The sequence below is a fragment of the Ammodytes marinus genome (genome assembly GCF_949987685.1).
Source record: "Ammodytes marinus genome assembly, chromosome: 8".
NCBI classification, from domain to species: Eukaryota; Metazoa; Chordata; class Actinopteri; order Uranoscopiformes; family Ammodytidae; genus Ammodytes; species Ammodytes marinus.
In genome coordinates this window covers 20270235-20291853 of record NC_137212.1, presented here as the reverse complement: position 1 = coordinate 20291853, position 21619 = coordinate 20270235, and the positions used below count along the sequence as shown (strand labels likewise).

Below are 21619 nucleotides of genomic sequence, written 5' to 3'. Positions count from 1 at the left end.
GCACCAACATAAGAATCCTTCAGAGTCTTCTGCTCTGTGTGGTGCAAACTCAGGAAACTGATTTGGTCAAAGTGGCTTGTGCAGATTTGGTGCTGTGTGTAACGGAAAGTGAAGCCTAGATTTGTTGGCGTTCTCAGTTCAGGAGATAATATTGTTTTTTTTTAAGTAGATTTAGCACATCTGCGGTGACAGTGAGAAGAATCACCCTCGACGTGGACGTGGTCAGTTGGCGTGTCCCGGCTCAGAGTGACGGCAGAGCAGTCCTATGATTCCTCCTAAACATTTCTGCACTGGCCCCCTTTCTAACAAACTACACCGCTAACTTTAGTCATAACGTGACCTATTTACACCTTCGTTGAAAGTTGAAGAAGGTCGGGCTTCAAGATGTCTGTAGCGGGCTTCAAGAAACAATTTTACAAAGCCAGTCAGGTTTGCAAAACTTTTTTTCTTCTTCCAGTTAACAACTGTCATGTATCGTTAGCAACTAGCCTCATTTAGCATGATTAGCTAGCGGCTTGTAGTTAGCTAATGTTTATAACGCATTGTTTTGTACTTGTTACTATGTGGTAGCCGAAGCTAACGCTAAGCACACTTTCTGTCGGTGTGTAAAAGGTCATTTGTGTTTTTATTTTTAGCACTCAGGGCCCAGCTAGCATTACATTAATGAACATTTCGTTTTGCATAACGTTAGTTGAACTAGCGTTAACTTGCGTAAAAGCTATTGCGCTGAACTGTTTATGTAAAGGGTTTATATTGCAAAAGTAGTGCAATATAAACCGAGAAACTACTGACACGTTTTAGTTAGCAGTTAACGATATTCATGGGAATAACTTTTTTGTCTGTGAGGCAGTTTATCATAGGGTTTGAGTTGTGCTCCTTTGAAGTGAAGACTCACTTCTACCTTTTTTCCAGCCGTGTTTTTTGTTAGTCTTTTGTGTAGTGAGTCAGTTCAATATTCAGCACGGTCGAGGGGGGAATCTGAAATACCGTTGTATAACATTTATGCCTTGATCCAAAACAGAACTAGCACTGGGGATACAAAAGTCTTAACTGTCGCATGATACCTGAACCTGGGTGTGAATGTTTTTAATTTTGCCCAGGTCTCTCATGGGCGGGGGACGGTCTAAAAGAATTTTGAAGCCCTTTTTTTTTCCTACCCCTGCTGATCTAAGCAGGAAAGACATTTGGTTTCTGCCCCAGTTTCCTGTCAGGAACATACTCAGGTCCCTGGTGGTTTGGCTGTGAGGAACAATAACATGACAGAGAGGCTGGCATGTAAATACTGTAGGTAGTTACTGACTGCAGTGGAAAGGAATAGTAAAGGTGTTTCAGGGAGCTCAAGTACATTGGTTTGAACTTGACAGGCACCCAAGGAGTGAGGCTGAGAAGAAGAAGGAGGTGGAGAAACAGTGTACTTTCCCTTTATTTGACTGCAATGCAGCTGCTTTTTTCTTGCCAAAACTCCATGAGAATCAATAACACTTCACATAGCTCAGATTTTCTACGCTGGAGGCATTCAGGAAGTTGGCTGTGGAAATATCTGTGCCCTGTAGCTTGCGCGTCCTTGTTTTTCTCTTTTACTGTCTTTGCTTCCCTGTTTGTTTTTCTGAGAGCTACTCTAAACAAGTATGTTAAAGCTTCCATTTACAGCTTGATATATACTTACTGATGCTACATAATAGACAATGAACTCTCTGTTTCTCATTTATTATGGATGACTCAGATGAAAAGCAAATATCAAATCCATTTGAGATGATATTTATATTTATGCTGTTTCTTTAGTTCAAACTTCTGTAGATAAGCCTTAAGTTTGATATGGCAAACAACACCAAACAAATACCTGTGCCCAGAGTTGTTCCATTATACTGTTTATTTCTTTGAAAATAACATTTGCCATACAGCCAACCAGTTTTCAGAATTCCGAGTAGGATGTGTAAAAAGTTCACGTCAAAAGTACATTTTTACCTTATCTGTAAGTAGGATCACATTTATATTTCATAGGAAGATGTAACTTATTAAACATTAACAATCACTGCGTAAGCCCCTTCATAACATACACTATATTGTAATTATCATTCTCGTTCAAAGTTATCCCTGAGTTAAACAGCACAGCGGATTGAGTTGTAACTTTATTGTATTAGTGGGAATGAAATTCGATCCAGGAAGTCCAGATGGAGCGACATATTAACGCCTTGAAGGGTAATCAAAAGTTCAAAACACTGCACAACGGTTCTTTGGAATACTTTCTGCAACTATTTATTCTTTAGAAATACGGCGCTCACATTACAAGTGATTCACCCGGAGCGTCTGCCTGCTTGTATTTTATTTAGACAACACAGCACCTTTCTGAATGATGTCAGATTGTGCTGCAGCAACAGTGGAGCCTGGTTCAACATTTTTGCCGGGCGACCCTGCGATGTGTTGTCGGCCTGGTACCCTCTGCTTTGCCCCCCCCCCCCCCCCCCACACACACACACACACACACACTGCGCTGACGGACTGGCTGCATTCAAATTGATGTGACGGCTGCAAATTTCAAGCAGGGTTTAAGGTGGCCTGAACGAGGCCTCACTGTTTCCAGCTTCAAACTCTTATTTTGTTGGGTGTTAAGAAGACAGTTCAATCAGGAGAGAATAGTTTATGGGTACTGTTGATTAAAAAGGGGATTAGAGACTTCCGGTTATGGCGCGGTGCTGAGCGGTCGTGTTTCGGAACCCCTCCGGTGAATTTTCCCAAAGTGGGCAGCTAGGCAGTCTTAATTAACTCGTTCATTTACCCCAAGTTTCACTAACACAACGACTGCCACAATGGCACCAAAACCACCCAAGCAGACGCAAAAACTTTTGAAGTTTGACGCCACGCTGAGCCCCTCGAAACAAGCTAACGAAGAAGCTAGCAGTGCTAGCGAAGCAGCCTTGGGGACTTACGTCAGAACTGATTCTAGCGAGATTCTGACTGCAATTCGGGGATTGAAAGATGACTTCGTGGTGAGATTTGATGGTCTCCTAAATGCGATGCAAGGGCTTAAGGCTGACGTGAAAGCGATTACAGTCCGTGTAACGGAGGCTGAGGACAGAATTAGCACCAACCAAGATGACATCACGTCGCTGCTAGCGGACAACACGGCCATGAAAGCTACTATTAAGGAGCTAGCGTTCAAGGTTGACGACCTGGAAAACCGCAGTCGACGGTCCAACCTGCGCCTGGTGGGCATTCCCGAAGGTAGTGAAGGGACTGACATGTGCATGTTTCTTGAGGGTTGGCTACCGAAGGTGCTTGGTGCCGATACTTTTCCTGGGCCCCTGCTAATCGAGCGAGCCCACAGGCTCGGTACAGCTAACGAGGCAAGCATGGCTAACAGAGCGAGACCGCAGCAACCGGCACGGCCCAGGGTGGTGATAATGAAACTACTGAACTACGCGGACAAGACACGAATCATGAGAGCGGCCAGGCTGAAGGGACCCATACTGCTGGACAACCAGAGGATAATGTTCTTTCCCGACGTCTCCGCTGACCTTCTCAGACGCAGGAAAGCCTTCGACCCAGTGAAGAAAGACTTGGCTGCCCTCTCCATCCCGAACCTGCGATACGGAGTCGCTCACCCGGCTACACTATTGATCACCTACGATGGGAAACGCCACACTTTTGACGCGGTGAGGACGGCGGAAGATTTTGTGAAGGAAATGAGGAGCCAACAACATGGAGATTGAGGGTAAAATAGCCATATTATCATTACAGCACGCCCTTTGCTATACATTTCGGTCCAGTAACGTTTTGACTGGCTCATTTAAGATTCAATAAGTCATTATGTCGTTGGACACATGACTAGCTCTGCTGGCTAGGACTTACACTACTATACATTATTATAATTTTATTTTTATTTTCTCCTGTGGCGTTACGTAATTATGGTTCAGGTTGAACTTTGACTGCTTGGCTGTTACTGCCTACAATATTCCATTACGGAGGTTAACGGGGGGGGTTCCGTGCTGATCGCCGGGCATGTTGTTCCTCGTATGACGCTTGCTCAGGTGGACCAGCGCAGCTCCATGATTGAGCTCAGTTTAGAGCTCCTTTGGATGTGTGTACTGTGGGAGGGGTGGGTTTATTTCAGTTGGGGAAGTAAACTCTGTTCTACTTGCATGTTCTCTTTGATATTGTGTGGGGATTTGTTTTTGTCTTTTGCATTTTTTTATGTATATTTTTATGTTTGCAGCCACTTAACATATATCTGTCAGGGCATTGATGTGGTAAACATTCTCAGCTATGGCCTCTGATCTTCAGTTCACATCCTGGAATGTGAGAGGACTAAATAAGATTGTTAAGCTTAAACAGGTTATGAACAGGCTCCGGCAGCTTAAAGCCAAAGTAATTTTTCTACAGGAGACCCATTTGACTCCAGAAGATGTGATAAGGGTGAGGAGAAGGTGGCCTGGTCAGGTGTTTTCAGCCTCTTTTAGCTCTAACTCAAGAGGGGTAATAACTCTTATACACAAATCTGTGCCGTTTAAGCTTTTACGTGTCACCGAAGACCGACTTGGCAGATACCTTATTATCGAATGTGAACTCCTTTCAGTCAAAGTAAATTTGGTTAATGTATATGGGACAAATATCGATAATCCAACCTTCTTTCGACAGCTTTTCTTGATGTTAGCTGCTTTGCCTGGCCAAATTATCATAGGTGGAGACTTTAATTGTACACTCCAACCGGCATTAGACAGATCCACCGGTGTTGACACCGCTCACCCCTTGACTAGAAAAGAACTGCTTCAGTGCATAAAAGATTTTAATCTGGTAGATGTATGGAGAAATAAGTATTCTAACCAGAAAACATTTTCTTGTTATTCGGGCACACATCAGAACTTCTCTAGAATTGATTATTATCTGGTCTCAGCAGAGTTGATTCCAAAAATTTCAAAATGCTGGTATGATAGCATCTTAATTTCAGATCATGCCCCAACCTCGCTTCTTATTAAATTTTCCAATGTGGTACCGCCCCCCTCTAGGTGGCGCTTACAATCAATCTGGCTTAGAGACCCAAGCTTTATAGAGTATATTGGAAGACAAATAGATTTATATTTTGAAAGCAACACTAACCAGACAACTGCATCAGTGAGGTGGGAAGCATTTAAAGCCTTTCTGAGAGGCCAAATGATAAGTTTCACCGGCTTTAAATATAAAGCTCATAGATTAGAAATGGAGAAACTTGAAAAAGCAATTAAAGAAATTGAGGGCAAAATTTTTGAAAATCCAGACCGTCTACTTATTATGGAACTTAACAAACTGAAAGCAAAGTATAATGTTTTGTCTACTAATAAGGCGACAAAAAGTTTGATGAGATTAAAACAATCGTATTATGAACAGGGAGAGAGGGCGGGTAAGTTACTCGCCTGGCGCATAAAGCAGATGCAAACCGAGAGGGCAATAAACTCCATCTTGACAGATAATGGGGATATAACTTCAGACCCAAAAGAGATAAATGACACTTTTCAATGTTTCTACCAAAACTTATATGGCTCTGAATACTTAGGTTCGGCCCCAAGTGTACAAAAAGATTTCTTGGATACACTAAATTTTGACCTAGTAGATAAAGAATGTTTAGGCCCATTAGAACGCAACCTTGAGACTGGGGAAATATCTGAGGCCATATCTGGCTTGGGGGGAGGTAAAACACCAGGGCCAGATGCAATTCCAATTGAAATATATAAAATATTTAAATCCAAATTAATACCGCCCTTACTTGATATGTACAAGGAATCATTTGATGAGGGATCCCTCCCTCCTTCTCTAAACACAGCAATAATTTCATTGTTACTGAAGCCTGGAAAAACACCAACCCAATGTGGGTCCTATAGACCGATCTCACTTCTAAATAATGACCTTAAGATTCTATGCAAAGTGCTTGCGAGGAGGCTGGAATCAGTGTTGCCTCAAATGGTCCATTTGGACCAGAGTGGATTTGTACAGGGTAGACAGGGCTTCCACAATACGAGGCGACTGCTTAATATTCTATTTGAAAAGTCTGGCCTCCCTAACCACTCTATCCTGTCATTGGATGCAGAGAAGGCATTCGACAGGATAGAGTGGCAATACCTATTCGATGTCCTGAAAAGATTTGGTGTGGGTGTTCATTTTCTCAGATGGGTTCAGCTTTTGTATTCCAACCCACAAGCTGAAATTCTAACTAATGGACTTATATCAACGCCATTTAGGCTTAACCGAGGAACGAGACAGGGCTGCCCCCTCTCTCCCTTACTCTTCGTCCTGGCTATTGAGCCACTTGCCATGGCAATTCGCAAGCATGCTGGCATTACAGGAATTAAAGTCGGAGGCATAGAACATCGTATCTCGTTGTACGCGGATGACGTCATTTTATTTTGTTCCAGATTGGAGAAAACACTTCCTAGCCTGCTGAGTTTGATGAGAACATTTGGTACCTTTTCAGGCTATAAAGTAAACAATAGTAAATCAGTGATAATGTTTTTGACAGAAAATGAGAGAAATAGTCCCCCGATCGCTACACCATTTACTGTGTCAAAACAAGGATTTACTTACTTAGGTGTCAAAATTACTCCTACTATTGACAAAATCATTTCAGCTAATTATGACCCCATTGTGGATAACGTCACACAATTGATAAATAGATGGACCAAATTACCCATAACCTTAATCGGACGCATTAATGTCCTAAAAATGTCGATTTTAAGTAAATTTTTATACCTCTTCCAGTCAATTCCACTCTCTCCAGCTCCTTCCTTCTTTAAATTGCTTAACAAAACTTTCACAAACTTCATTTGGAATAACAAACGCCCTAGACTCAGACTTTCCTTGTTGTATTTACCATATGACAGAGGTGGACTGCAATTTCCAAATTTCCTTTGGTACTTTTGGGCAGCGCAAATTAGGGCCGGTATGTTTTATTTTGTGAATGACCACCCCCCAGCTTGGGTTGCAATGGAATCCCAAAATATTACAGTGCCACTGCATTTGTACATGTATTCGGCAGACAAAAAAAAGCTCCTTAAAAATACCAAAAATCCTTTTTTGAAAAATACGATAAGGATTTGGCATAATGCCATTGCTTACTGGGGTATGACAAAAAATCTCTCCCAATTCACGCCCATTTTCGGTAATGATGACTTTCACCCAGGAAGGGCAGACCCGGGTTTTAAACTTTGGTCCTCCAAAGGTCTAGCTAAAATATCTGATTTGTACAATGGAGGTGAATTTATGTCATTTGAAGATCTTAAATCCAAATATGACATTCCTACAAAACATTTCTTTAAATATCTCCAAATCAGAAATTTTGTTCTATCAAAGCAATGTAATAGCCTGACGCTCCCCCCCTTGTCCATTTTAGAAGACATCACTTTAAAATATTTGAAAGCTAGGGGACAGGTCTCTATGCTTTACAATCTGCTTGTTAGTGGATCTAATGAGTCATCAAATAATATTTTACAGGCCTGGAATATGGATTTAGTGGAAAATGTATCAGAGGAAGAATGGTCAAAAGCCTGCTCTTTGGTAAAAACCCAATCTGTAAACACACATTCTATACTCTTACAATATAAATGGCTGAGTAGACAGTACATTACTCCTGTGAAGCTAAACCACTTTAACCCCAATATTCCCGACACATGCATTAAATGTAGCCAGCAGAAGGGTTCACTGTTCCATTGTATGTGGAGCTGTCCACAGGTTGCACTCTTTTGGCGAGAGGTCCTGAACATTATTGGTCGTATTATTGGCAAGGTGATGCCTTCTGATCCTAAGCTATGTATCCTAAATATTTACCCTGCCAATTTTGTGGTAACTAATGATAAGAAATCTTTAATTGGTATGTGCCTTTTGGAGGCTAAAAGGTGCATTGCGAGGTCATGGAAAAAACCAACTGTTTGTGGCGTTTCTGAATGGCTAAACGGAGTGACTTCCTATCTGGCACTGGAAAAGATCAGTTATTTCACAAAAAACAGGATCGATAGTTTTTGGAGAATTTGGAAGGTCTTTTATAATTTCCTTGAAAATGAAGGTATACGAAGTGATGGAGGGAGTGATGATTTGAACTGATCTGATTGTAACTGTGGCTTTTTTTTTTTTTTTTTTTTTTTTTTTTTTTCATCCATTCTTAATTTATGCTTATTCATTACTGTGTGAAGGCATGCTTATGTGCACATATGTTGTTTTATTATTCAGAGATGTATGCTGAATTTGTCATACAATCACATACGCTTTATGTTAATTTAACGTAACTGTTTTTGTTTTTTTTTGTTTTTTGTGGGGAGGAGGGGTGGGGGGTGATGCGTTTTGAGTGTTTGCTCTGTTGTGTGCGCTGTTTTTGCACACTGTCTGTTGTTGTGCTTGTCTATGCTGTAAAACAAACAAAAATCCAATAAACATATGTTTGAAAAAAAAAAAAAAGGGGATTAGAGCTGGGTGCAGACTGCAGACTTCTTCTGGGATTAATCCCCATTTAAAGGGGTAATACTAAGTCTGCAGGAGGTACTAGTGAAAGACTGATTGGCCCCGGGCCCTGTGGCAATGTAGGAGGAAATGGGAGTTGTAGGCTTACTGGTGCCAGCTAGCTGCTTCCTATGTATCACCACACCAGGAAGGCTTTTGACTCTCTATCACATAATCACACCTATGCTTTTTACATCCCAACACTAACATAATGTCCTCTTATTGTTTCATATACTGTATAATGCATCATTTTTTTTTACAATACTACGCACATATCAAATCACACGAACATTACGTACTTAGTTAATTAGAAATTGTGTTGTGTTTTTTTTTCCCACAACAATTTTACTAATGTAGGATTACGTTTCCGGATCCCCTAGGGAAAATATTACTAATGTTGGTAATAAATTGAAGTAATTTTATCATCAACTGTATCAGCAACACTTTTTTGAATACACATTTGAAATGATCTAGTTTGAATAATTGATCATTTATAATTGATATTGAATCTAATTTTACATATAGCCTGACAGAGAGAATCATGTCTATTATTGTTTTTATCTTTTTTTCTGCAGTTTTAGTAAAAATGAAAGAAAGAAAGTGTGAACATCTCTTATTCAGGTGTTATGCCCCTGAGGGGATTACATGCTTGTTTTTCTGAGCAGTAATTTAAACTTTATAAACATTGCAATATCTCTTTCCTGCTTTGTTGCAGCTGTTTTAAATTGCACTGAAAGCCCGTTATGGTTTATTCCCTAGCAACTTAGTTTTGCATAGAGTAACTTGTCACTAAAGTTTTTTTTTAAACATAGTTATAACTGTGAGTGTATGTTCACTTGAGCATGTGTAGCTCCATGACGAATCAGAAGATGTTGCAATTCAGTGTTTGGTCCCTGTGCCATTGTTTAGCTAATGTAGCCTCCCCTCAAACACAAATGAGGGGATTCGCTCTCGAGTCGTGAGACAGCATATGTACCTTTGCTGTGATCTTATTGCTTCATGGAATTTTTGGTTTGTAGGTTTCAGGTGTGTATTAGTTCCGCCTGCAGTCTGCTGGTTGTACAAGTCATCTGAAGCCAAGCAACATCACAATCTTATAGCCTTTTTGATAACGCATTCATTGGCATTTAACAAACTAACTACCAGCATCTTAAACACCCAGTCATTAAAAGGAAAAGGATACCTGTTGTTGACTATTAACTCTGTGTAACTCTATGCGTGTTTATACCAAAATGTCCAGATGATAACCATAAGTGGATGTTTTTGGGATCCATTCCTCTGAGCCTGTGTGCATGTAAATACTCATGTTGCACTCACATGAGACCTTGACGTTTTCATTGTTTGAAGAAAAATGCAGCAGTACTTGTTATTGGCTGACAAATTACTCAAAACAGTTCACTTTTACACTACCCAAACTAAGCTAAGGACTACAGATCTCAAGTTTGATGACTACTGCAAACATAGTGACATAACCCATCAGGAATTTCATTTATATACTCTTCCCAGAAAGATAAGATGGCAAAAAAATGTTAGCACTGCAGACTGCAAATCTTTCCTCTGGGGTGGGGAGCCAAATGCTGAGTAGGCTGAGAGTTGAGGCTGTGTATCTTTATTCGTGGCTTGCCTGAATCCCCCAAGGCCCCCTGTCATGTGCTTTCCTCATAAAGCCGAGATTCAGCAGGATAACTTTGAAGATCCCATTCTGCTCAGTGCTAGTCCGTCATCTGCTACTGAGGGGGGAAGAGCATCCATTTTTTTTTGTGTTAGATCAGCTTATATATATTTAAACAATATCTTAGAGCTCTGTAGCTTTTTTTCCTCATTCCCAGTACCAGTATTGTTGTTTCTTAGAAAATGGCCACCAACAGTTGTTTGAGTCATGAAGGAAATGACTCAGACTCCTATTGCTCTGTCACAGATGAGTGAATTTGACTAAGGAAAGGAATGGCTATCCTAATGTCTGTTATTCACAGGATTGAATAAAACCAGTCCAGAGTGGACGCCACCTGAAAAGATTATGTAATGGTGTCAGGAGATTTGTTCTAAATTACACATCCCTATAGACTAGACTCAGTATACAGTAGGCCAGATCCTATACATATACAGTTGTCTAAAAAGAACTAATCTGTTAGCATGAAAATAGTTAGGTCATGTTGCAAGTTACATAGACATACTAGATGCTGGTATTTTAGGAAGGTACTGTATATACATCACCACTTTCAGAAATGTACTCAAGTGATATATAGACCATACAACTGGAATCTTAGAACTGAATTATTTATTTATTTAGGCCCAGACTTTGACTGTTTCATTTACTGTTCAGCTGTGTGACACAAGTTATATTATTACAAATTATTTTATTTAGCCCACTGTTTCTGCACTGTTTCTTCTGTGTAATATGTCTAAAAGTTAGTCTGCAACCAAGGACTAGGGTTGTAATTTTGATTATTTTGCCGGTGGTGATGGGAATTGTTTTTCTGCTCATTCCACTTGGTTAAACTCTGAAATGGAAGTCAAGTAGCTTAAAGTCACAGCAGTACAGACTTGATCACAGAATAACTTCTATTCTCCAGCTCTCTGTGTGACTGACTTGTGTCTCTGAAAAAGCTCAAACCTTGGTCACAAAGAAAGGAATACGGCAAGAAGGATGTACAAAATCTGCTTTTAATTTCTTTGACTCTTGTCTGTTGCACAAAAACATGCAGAGAGCTCACATATGGGCATACATGTGCTTTCAATCAACATACTTTAGCCCGGCTTAAGTCCTAGCATATTGTCTTAACCGAAATAAAAGCTAAGGAGTCAAGCGTTCCTACATCAATTCAACCCGCAAAGTGTAAACAAGAGGGATTGCATAAAACTGTTTGTGTGCTGTTGTTGTTTGTGTGGTTTTGAGGGCTTTGCTACACCGGCTGTCTTTGATTGTTAATTCCTATGTATATAAAGTCCCCTGAGGGGTTAGGATAAAGATAGGATTTGTACAACACAGGTGATACAATATGCTGTGTTTCTCCACACATTGCATTTTTCTGAAAGAAAGTTGCCTTAGTGTACTCTCTACACGGAGCAGGCCTGTGAAAGTGTGAATTGGTGATGAGGTTATGCCTGATTCCCCCTTCAAATCAAAACCTTTTGAGAAGCAGTAATTAATTGTTTATTTTTTCTCTTTCCCCCTTTCTTCTCCCTCCTAGATGGTAAGTGAGAAAGTGGGAGGTGCTGAAGGAACTAAACTAGATGAAGACTTCAAAGACTTGGAACGGGTAAGAGGAGCATTTTGCTGTGGTCTGAAAAGAGAAACTTCATTGGCTCGGCCGCTTTTACACGCAGAACACAAACATATTACTTTTTTCTGTGGGACTTCCGTTGTGGATGTTTACACATTTTTAAGCATGACATCATCCTATGTTTGTTGCATTCTGACCTTAAGTCTATGAAAGCCCTTAAAAGCTTTGTGAAAGATCTCAAAAGTCATTGTGTTGCGAACAACAGTAAATAATAATTATGAAGTAGTAGTTTGTTAGTAAGATATTTTTGAGGAACCAAAATTAGGCCCCAAAACCCACTGTTTCAAACGTCTCTAATTGTGAATATCTGCTGGTTTTGATTTAGTCTTCTATTATGTAATGTATATATATATATGTATATATCTTCAGGTTGTTGAATGTTGTTCAGACAAAAAAAGCAACTTTTAAACCTTACATTAGGCTCTGGGAAGACTTTTAGCTATTTTCTGACTTTTTCTATGTTCATCATGGTTGCAGCCTTATTCAAAATGAATGATTGATATCTTGTTGAGATACATGGCACTATAGTGGCCAAAAAAATATAGGGTTAAAAAAAATTACTTTGTAAATATTACTGTGATGTCACAGTAGGAGAAATCACAGTAATATTTACAAAGTAAGGTTTTTTTTTTAACCCTATATTTATCTTACTGTGATGTCACAGTAAGATTAATATAGGGTTAAAAAAACACTCTTTCTGCCTTTTCTCAGGCTAGGATGAACCAATTTCAATTTTTTTTTTTGCACATTTATACTACATAGGATCTCAGAATTCAATACACCTTTATATTCAAACCGGTGAAGTAGGCCTTTAAGTTATGCATTGAACCTTTGAACAAGCAATTGAAAGCAATGGTTAGCAAAAGGATAATCGGCATACCTCCTTTGCCTGTAACTATTTCATTTGTGGTTGAAGTAGCACTCTTGTGCGCTCTTGATGTAAACGTGTTTGCTGTGTTTTGTAGAAAGTAGATGTGACCAGTAAAGCGGTAGTGGATGTAATCTCCAAAACATCAGAGTATCTTCAGCCCAACCCAGGTGAGAAGAAGACCTGTGTTCATGCATTCATTTAAGCAGTTTGAACTCTTTGGTCAAATGTATTTCCACTGCCACCTGCAGCATCAAGGGCCAAGCTGTCCATGTTGAACACCATGTCTAAGATCCGTGGTCAGGTGAAGAACCCAGGCTACCCTCAGGCCGAGGGGCTGCTAGGGGAGTGTATGTCCAAGTTTGGACGGGAACTCGGAGAGGAGACTAACTTTGGTAAGATGTGTGTGTGTGTGTGTGTGTGTGTGTGTGTGTGTGTGTGTGTGTGTGTGTGTGTGTCTGTGTGTCTGTGTGTGTGTGTGTGTGTGTGTGTGTGTATTATGGTTTAAGATGGTTATTTCCTGACAGAAGAATGTTGGGGTTTGTTATTGCGGTTGTGCATGTGTAGTTAACTTAAAATACTGACTGAGATAGCACCCAAACTGTTTACAGTGCTTATGAAATGCCTTTTGACTATTTATAGTATTGTATTTCCATCTATGGCTAGGTCGTGTGGTTTTGTCAGGTAATATCTGTGTCTTTATGTGTGTTCTGATGGTGATTTGATTCTGTGGTACTTCACTATTAATCTGCTTATATCACTAAGCTATTTATCTCTGTCTGTGTGGCTCAGGCGGGGCGCTAGTAGATTGTGGAGAGGCCATGAGGAGAATGGCAGAAGTCAAAGACTCTCTAGATATCGATGTCAAACAGAACTTCATTGATCCATTGCAAGGGCTCTGTGACAAGGACCTCCGAGAGATACAGGTAAACTGACTCATTTTACTCTAAAGGTGTTGTCAAAATCAGTTAATATTGCCTCACGATCTGCTACCTATCCGTACTGTGTGTCAATTAAATAAAAACAGTGTTACAGTAAAACACAGGCCTAGGCAATGTAAACTGGCATGTTGCAAGCTACGGTGGGCCACCTTTGTTTACATAGTCTTTGTTTACATACTAGTTTACAGAGTCTAGGCTGTTCATTAACACCTTTTTTTAACACACATAGTATGGACAGGTATTGCTCGTGATGCACTGATTTTGTCAAAAAGGGATTTTTTTTTCAAAAAGCATTCTCAATAATCGCTGACTCCAGCTTTTTAACGGGAAATAGTGCTAACTGTGCTCCCTCCCAAACTATCTTAACTACTTACCACTCCAGCACCACCTGAAGAAGCTTGAGGGCCGTCGCCTGGACTACGACTATAAGAAGAAGCGTCAGGGCAAGATCCCAGATGAGGAGCTCCGACAGGCACTGGAGAAGTTTCATGAGTCAAAGGAAGTAGCCGAGACAAGCATGTACAACCTGCTGGAGACGGACGTGAGGACTCATTTATTACTTTGTATTATGAGGTGTAACTACATCCATAAGTCAGGAGTCAGGGGGTTTATCTGTTATCCCATTTCATCAGCTATACAAATAGCTTCTGATGGATGAAAGCTAGTCTTACCTAAAACACAGCAACTTAGCATTTTTAACCTTTACCCTTTTAAACATAGAGAGACGATAACATTTATACGCCTCAAATTTACAGTATGAAAATACAAGGGGAACAATTTCACTGATATACTGTATGAAGTATTAATACATTGAAAAGTAATTAAAAAGTATTCCATTGGATAACTATGTTTATTCTTTTAGCCTGGGTCTTCTTGTGATATATGTTTCCACAATGTTATCTTTCTGCCCAGTACGCACCCATAAGACAAACAGGCCAGTAGTTAAACATGCAAAGAGCAATGAAACACACCCATTCAGCACAATATTACCCACAGTGGTGGAGAGATAAACATGTCCCTTAAATAGCTGCAGTTAAACAGTTACAACATTTAATCACTATTTGGATTTAGCAATGAGATCATTTGTTTGCTCTGTACATACCGGTAACTGCAGGTATGCACAGATGTAGTTGATGAGGCATAGGAGAACAAAAACACTTAGACCATATTTCCAAGTGCATGTGGGTCTAAATGGATTTGTGTGTTCAATAGGTTAGTTTTAATACTGAAGGCTGGTTTAATATGTAAATGTATCATTAGCTATCTGGTCTGTCTGTCTGATCCTGATTTCCTCTTATACCTCTAGTGTGAGTCTTTCCATGTGACTATTATAATATTTTGTATTGTTGAATTTAAGTTATTTTAATAACATTTGAAAAACTTTTCAAGCCTTTTTTTTAAATCTTAACTCAAGGTCTACTTACTAGCTTTATATGAGGTTGAATTCTCAGACAAAATAAATTATTAATTACACATTAGCTTTGTGTTAATGTACTCTATATCCGGGGTATGCCTCATGTTATCACTGGGGGCTTTGTGTATTTCGGTTTATAATCCGCAATATGGAACTGTTTGTTAATGTGTGTGTGTGTGTGTGTGTGTGTGTGTGTGTGTGTGTGTGTGTGTGTGTGTGTGTGTGTGTGTGTGCGCGTGCGCGCGTGTGTGTGTGCGTGTGTAGATAGAGCAGGTGAGCCAGCTCTCATCGCTGGTGGAGTCCCAGTTGCAGTACCATAAACAAGCTGTGCAGGTGCTGGATGAGCTTTCTGACAAACTCAGAGAAAGGTGCCATAATGAAACCTGACACACACAAATCTGTATACTGTAGTACATCTGGCTGTTTAGCTTTCTTCTGAGGCTTTTCCAGTCTGGTTCTGGTTTTGTCACATACTTTTGTATTTATTGTGGAAGTTTGGAAATAGAAAACTAAAATAAATTGCTTTTTTTCAATAGGATGAATGATGCTCAGAATCGACCAAGACGTGAATACACACCTAAACCCAAACCTATCTTTGATTTCGGAGATGACAACCATTCGAACAACGGCTACCCAACCTCCATGGCCCTGCCCCCTTCACGCAACTCAGGTAAAAGCAGCTAAAGACTGACTCTCTAACATGTTTTTGAATATTTTTAGTGAGGATCAACATAAAAAAAATAAGTTTGAACTTAACATTAATGCTGAAATGCTTAAGTGGCTCAAAGTGCTGTTTGCACCAGTAAACTGATGATGTTCAGACAGATCATAAATATAGTCTAGGAAAAAGTCTCTGTGGTGAAATTTTGAATTCCTCTTTGCAATTATTGTCAAAGACACTCAAAATAGGCAGCATAATATGTGGAGAAAAGAGCTACCATACCAGAGTTCCAACAACAACAAAACATCCAGCTGTTTCTTCACACACTCAAGTTGGATCCAGCCAAAAAAGCATGTCTGCATTTTGCAATCTCTCCGCACTGCCAATATCTTCGCCCAAGCCCTGCAGCCAATCAGTACCACTGAGTAGAAATACGTAAAACATTCAGTGTCTCTCTTTTTCTATGGTCTTATATTGAGGCTTTGTCAATGATGGTATGCACTGAATGTTTGACTGTCGAATGCACTCAGTCGTTGACCTCGGGAAAATGGATGACTGTTAGGGAGGGGGAGTGTGTTTGTGTGTGTGTGTCCGAGCCCTGTCATTTGGCTGGCCTTTCTCCAACTGACCTTGTTCCTCTTTCCCTTGACATCATCAGAGCCGCCTTTTCACTTGGCCAGATTGTCCTTTCGGAAACCCACATTGTGTGAGTCAGAGATTGTGTGGGCCATTTTTTCTCGGCACAGTTGTTGTGGTGTTGAATGGTGTAGTGTGCACGCACAGCTTCTGGTGTGAAATGTAGGAAGGAGGTAAGAAGTTGCTTCTCACAGGTTCAGCACATGCATGGTGGTTTGTGAAGCATGTACAGAAAGCCTGTTTGTGGTTTTGTATGAAATCCACATCCTGGACTGTAGATACTGCAACCTGACTTACTAAAAGTTCTTCCAACCTGTGCATCTGCTGGCTCAGTCAACAATTGATTTAAACATGCAATATCACATTCTAAAAACACAGCCAGGATCCTTTACATTAGAGAAACAATTGACTAACTTCCTTTCTCTTTGTTACAGAAAGATCAATACAATGTTATAGTATAAACTAATATGTCAAAAAACAAGCAGCTGGTGATATCATTTTAAGGGGTTATTAATTATTATTTGCAGTTGTATTTGTGTTAGTTAAGATAGATTTCATCACCCAACTTTTATGGCAAATCACATATATATATTTTCACTCTAACTGTATTTTCTTTCTTTCTTTTCATCTGTCGCTTGGGTTTTTGTGTTAATAATTTACTTTTTGCCCATTTGTGGCCATAGAGAGTTGAGTGGGTTTTACTTTGGGGAAGCTTGTTGCATAAAGTACACATTGAGGAGGAACAGCTTGTTACTGTTACTGTTAAGTTACTGTCATTAATCTCCTGTTTACCTTTAACTGCTATTATGCTATTATATTTGTATCAAACAGTGTATCAAATGACAACAGGCAGGCTTGTAAAACCCACTGTGTTCTACCTGCCCAGCAAGAAACAGTATGCAGCACAGTTACAGACAGACTAGCAAGCAAACATTCAGATTAATGATAATGTGTTGCTCCATGACTGCTGTAAGCAACTGTTTGGCATGTTACCTTAAAAGGCTATAACATGTCAATTTTGTTTGCCCTGTGCCCAGGTGTACCAAACGCTGTTCATAGTACAGGACGTTTGTAGAGACTAGTGGTCAATCTATGGGTTTTCAATGGCCGAGGATGACATTTAGAGAGCAGGTCAGCCGATTGCCGATATATAATGCTTACGTCACGTTATTTTGTTCTGCATTTGATAAAATACAACAATTTCATAATAATAACAAACGAGTAAGAAAAATATTGCATTGTCTATTACTTGGCCCTCCCTGGTGTTGGCTCTGTAAAATATTGCCATACAGGACTTATAAATTCCCATCTTTATTAAAGGTGCTACAAGGAACTTTTACATTTTTCCTCTGATCATAAATTACATGTAACAGCAGACCATCAGTGCAAAGAATGCTATTTTTATATATTTTTTCTTAATGCCTTTGTCATGGGTACGCTCACCCAGGAACAACAGCTGGCGTAGTAAAAACACTACCGCTTTTGCCCAAAGGTGGTGCAAGAATGAACACAAACTGAAAGTTCCTCAGAGCACCTTTTAAAATAGAAAAAAAATACAGAGTAAATATTTGGGTTAAACATTTAAATAGCGCTATTGCTCCTTAGTAGACACAGTGATGAGTACTGGATTCAGTTTAAGAGAGGATCTCAAAAAGCTATTAATCAGTTGACCGATAATCGGTCTAACTCTAGAGAGAGACCCATCAATGTTTGCCCGTACACACATTTATCTATCTTTGTTTTGAACTTGCAATCATAACTGGTTATATAGTAGAAGAAAGACAAAATTACAAACATCGTTTGCACATTGTTTTGTTCTGCTCCTGATACAGTATGGAGTAAAGCAGAGCGAATGAGAGACAGAAGCGTTGCCCCTATCCAGCCTTCCCAGCAGTCTGCGGGGTAGACTTGGCACAATGAGGAAATTGTTTGGTGACAAAAAAGCCTAGTTTGTCTGTGTGTGGAGCCCCACTCTCCTCTGCTGATCTCTGTTACGTCACAGACAAAGTCATAAAGACGTCTAGTGTCGTAGGATGTTGTTCTCGTTCAAAGAATCAACTTGTTATTAATCTTGTGCTTGTTTGCAATGTGTTTTTGAAGTTGATCTAACTGTACCAGCTAATTATGTTCTACTAACCTTTATATATATTTACTGTGTTTACTGTAGTATGAACTTCAGCATACAGTAGCTTTAAGCAGGCAGTGTGATCACCCTCTCCTGAAACTGCCACTGCCGTCTGCCCTCATTTTGTCTGGGAGCATCCCAGAATCTAACTTCCCCTCCTCTTCCTCATTCTGTCCTTCCTTGTGTTTTCAGCCCCAGAGCAGCCGAGCTGCAAGGCGCTGTACGACTTTGACCCGGAGAACGAGGGTGAGCTGGGCTTCCGCGAGGGCGACATCATCACCCTGACCAATCAGATCGACGAGAACTGGTACGAGGGAATGCTGAATAGCCAATCGGGATTCTTCCCTCTCAACTACGTCGAGGTGCTCGTTCCATTGCCACACTAATATAAAGAGAGCCAAGGAGGAGACTGACGGAGTGGAGAGGGAGAGAGCAATTAGGCGATAGGAGGGAAAGTGAAGCCGAGGGATGGTCCGCAGAATATCCTTTTTCACCTTCAGCTCCAACGTCAGCACTTTTGGTCATCTGGCGTTCAGGAGGAGATGGTCACATTTTCAAAGTCCAGACCAGAGCATCTACCTGTTTCACCCAAAGGTAAAAGGATCCACGATGGCAGTCAGAAACATTTCTTGAGGACTAACTAATGAGACGTTTATAAGCAATATTTTTCTTTAACCACAAATTACTGATATTTTAAAGACAATTCCTATAAATTCTGGTGATCATGAGGACTTGGCTGACACATTGATATCATCTTTTTATTTTTTTGTGACCTCCACCTGTTTCAAACTCGGGTTGGCCACCAACTCAACAGTCGCTTTTCAGACTGAATAAGCCAACTCAAACATTGGTAGATTTCATGTGTACCTTGACTGAATATAATCATCATTTCAAAACTGAAACTTTGTCTGCGCCCCTTATGGACTGGAGCTCATCTCTTATTGCCACCTGCTGGCGAGGAAGAGAATTACTTTAAATTAAAATTGAACTACACACTGAAAGTGAAGGTTAACTATCTAAAAAGAGAAAAAAAAAATACTGCAATCATATTTCATTAGAAACATGGGCCAAAATTAGCCTCAGGTATGTGATTAAGACTGTTTTCAGATTTTGGCATCTTTGTAATGGTCTTTTTAAACATCTAAGTCTGAGCTGTGCACTGGGGTCAGCTTCAGAAGGCAACAGGCCTCATACAGTGGTTTCCTTTTTATTGTTTCAGTATTTGATTTATGTTAGTCTCAACCTACTACAGTGGTTTTAAAAATACAACTGCTCACGAGTATGTGATAAATGTTGTAATTGCACCTTGGTCCTAAAAATGAGATTGATGTGTGTGTGACAGACCTACTCCACCATTACAATGCACACAGACCCAAAGTTAAATGCAGACGTTGCACATTGTTGTCACGGAATGCAGAAGTGTGTGTATGTTGTCTATAGTTGCAGAATGATTAGTTGTTTAGTGGTTGTCTGCTATAGTCTGTTCAATAGAGGAGACAGAGCCAATAAGTCTTTATAAAATGCAATAGAAACATATCGCTCGGTGCGCCTGCTAACTATTCTGTAAGACAGCCATATAATAATTTAGTATTGGGCCTATTTCTTTATTTGGTCTTTTGACCCTCTTTCTAAGCGCATGTCAACTCTATGCTGTGCCTGAATAGATAATGCTGCTGGCAGCGACTCAGTCCTTCATATTCATCACTAACTGTCCCACTATTTCTGTCTTCAAGAATGTGAAAGTCATTTGTGTTTGAAACTTGTTCTCACCCTGTGATTCTGATGGTTGGCAACGACTCCGATTCCATTTCTTTGTTAGTACTTTTGGGCTGATGTAGACAGGTGTTATTCCTGTTTAGTTAATCTATTTAGACAAGGCTGGTTCTTGTCCTGGTTTGAGCCCACAGTCCACACCTGCAAATGGAGTCCTACCTAACATTCATTGTGCTGTCTGAGTGAAAAACCTGGAGCGAAAGGGAAAACATCAAGGGACGCGAGCGTTAGTTGTTATCCATTTTGACCAGATTGGAGAACTTTTGTTACCAAACATGAATCCTTAACAAACCGTTATCATCAGTTTGGCTGATTTTAAAATGTTCTGTACGGGAAAGGGTTTAAATATGACAAATACGTTCTCTTTCGCTGTGTGCAGTATCTCTCTGCTACATTGCCTCTATTATTATCCATATTTGTCATCACTCCATGCTGCCAAACCCTTCCCCCCAGTCTCCTGACTTTGGTCCTTGTCTGATATGTTTACATCTCTGATCTTATGACATTTCAATGCTTGTATCAAGTTCAGGGCAAAGTTAAAGGACTGACCTTATCAGTCCTTGCCAGCTTTGTTTTTTGTGCCTTTGGAAACCAAGGGAGGGAAAGTACTGTGGCTAATACAGCAACTATAACCTAACCTAGCTACTTAAGAAAATGGTCAAGAATTTATTTTCTACTTTCGGTTTTATTTCTAGCCATCGGCACTTTCCTGTATAGAGATGATATGCATGTGTGCACATTTCTGCACATTTTGACACTACGGGCAGTTTCCTGGATATGTGTTGTTAAGACTAATGTGAGGTTTATAAGCCAACCACAAGTGGAATCTGTTTTTTTATAGATTTTAATCCATGTTTTAAAAAAAAAATGTCCCACTGATTTATTTTTTTAAAGGGCTATGTAATTGTTTAATCTTAAATGCTCTTTTGAACAGCATTAAATCATTCTGGCTCTCTCTCTATAGTATTATTTTTTATATACGATTCCTTAAAAATTTCAAATTCATCTTTGCATGTAGTCCTATATTACACCTTATCAGTGTCTTAGATTTAAATTGCGTTTTTACTTTTGGTATGAGTACAGAATTTAACCGCAATTTTGTTATCTTGTCTTTTATTATCTAAGTATTTGTACATGCTTCTTTCCTGTCCCCCACATCCCTCTTCTTAAAATAAATTTAAAAAATGAAAATATGTTGTTGTGTTGTAGTTTGACCAATAGTGAACTCTTCTGACATCAAATCATATATTTTACACATTTGAACTTGTAGACATAACAATAAACCCAAATATGAATCTTAAAGCCTAAAAAGAATGAGCAGAATAGGCTTTTATTTTAAAAATAAAATAAATTACCCCTGCTAACATGCTCGATGGTGAACTTGGTAAACATTATAACTGAGTATAATGGTGTGCTGGCATAAACATGAAGGTTAAAGCAGAGTCAGTCTTTGTGGTGTA

The 21619-nt window shown here is 39.7% G+C and overlaps 1 protein-coding gene across 1 annotated transcript; it reads left to right on the top strand.

The window, feature by feature from the left end:
• The first annotated feature begins 77 nt into the window (after positions 1 to 77).
• sh3gl1b (SH3-domain GRB2-like 1b) lies at positions 78 to 21337 on the top strand. The gene is made up of 9 exons (XM_080032932.1): positions 78 to 429; positions 11649 to 11717; positions 12707 to 12779; positions 12861 to 13004; positions 13402 to 13535; positions 13933 to 14091; positions 15229 to 15332; positions 15501 to 15634; positions 18579 to 21337. The coding sequence occupies exons 1-9, from the start codon at positions 385 to 387 to the stop codon at positions 18770 to 18772; spliced, it is 1056 nt and encodes a 351-aa protein (XP_079889058.1). The 5' UTR covers positions 78 to 384; the 3' UTR covers positions 18773 to 21337.
• Positions 21338 to 21619: the final 282 nt, after the last annotated feature.

Bases quoted from the DNA above. Each gene is read 5' to 3' on its own strand.
- sh3gl1b (XM_080032932.1), top strand. From the start codon at position 385: ATGTCTGTAGCGGGCTTCAAGAAACAATTTTACAAAGCCAGTCAG. The intron at 11,718-12,706 runs GTAAGAGGAGCA...TGTGTTTTGTAG, and splicing joins ACTTCAAAGACTTGGAACGG to AAAGTAGATGTGACCAGTAA. The intron at 13,005-13,401 runs GTAAGATGTGTG...TGTGTGGCTCAG, and splicing joins CGGAGAGGAGACTAACTTTG to GCGGGGCGCTAGTAGATTGT.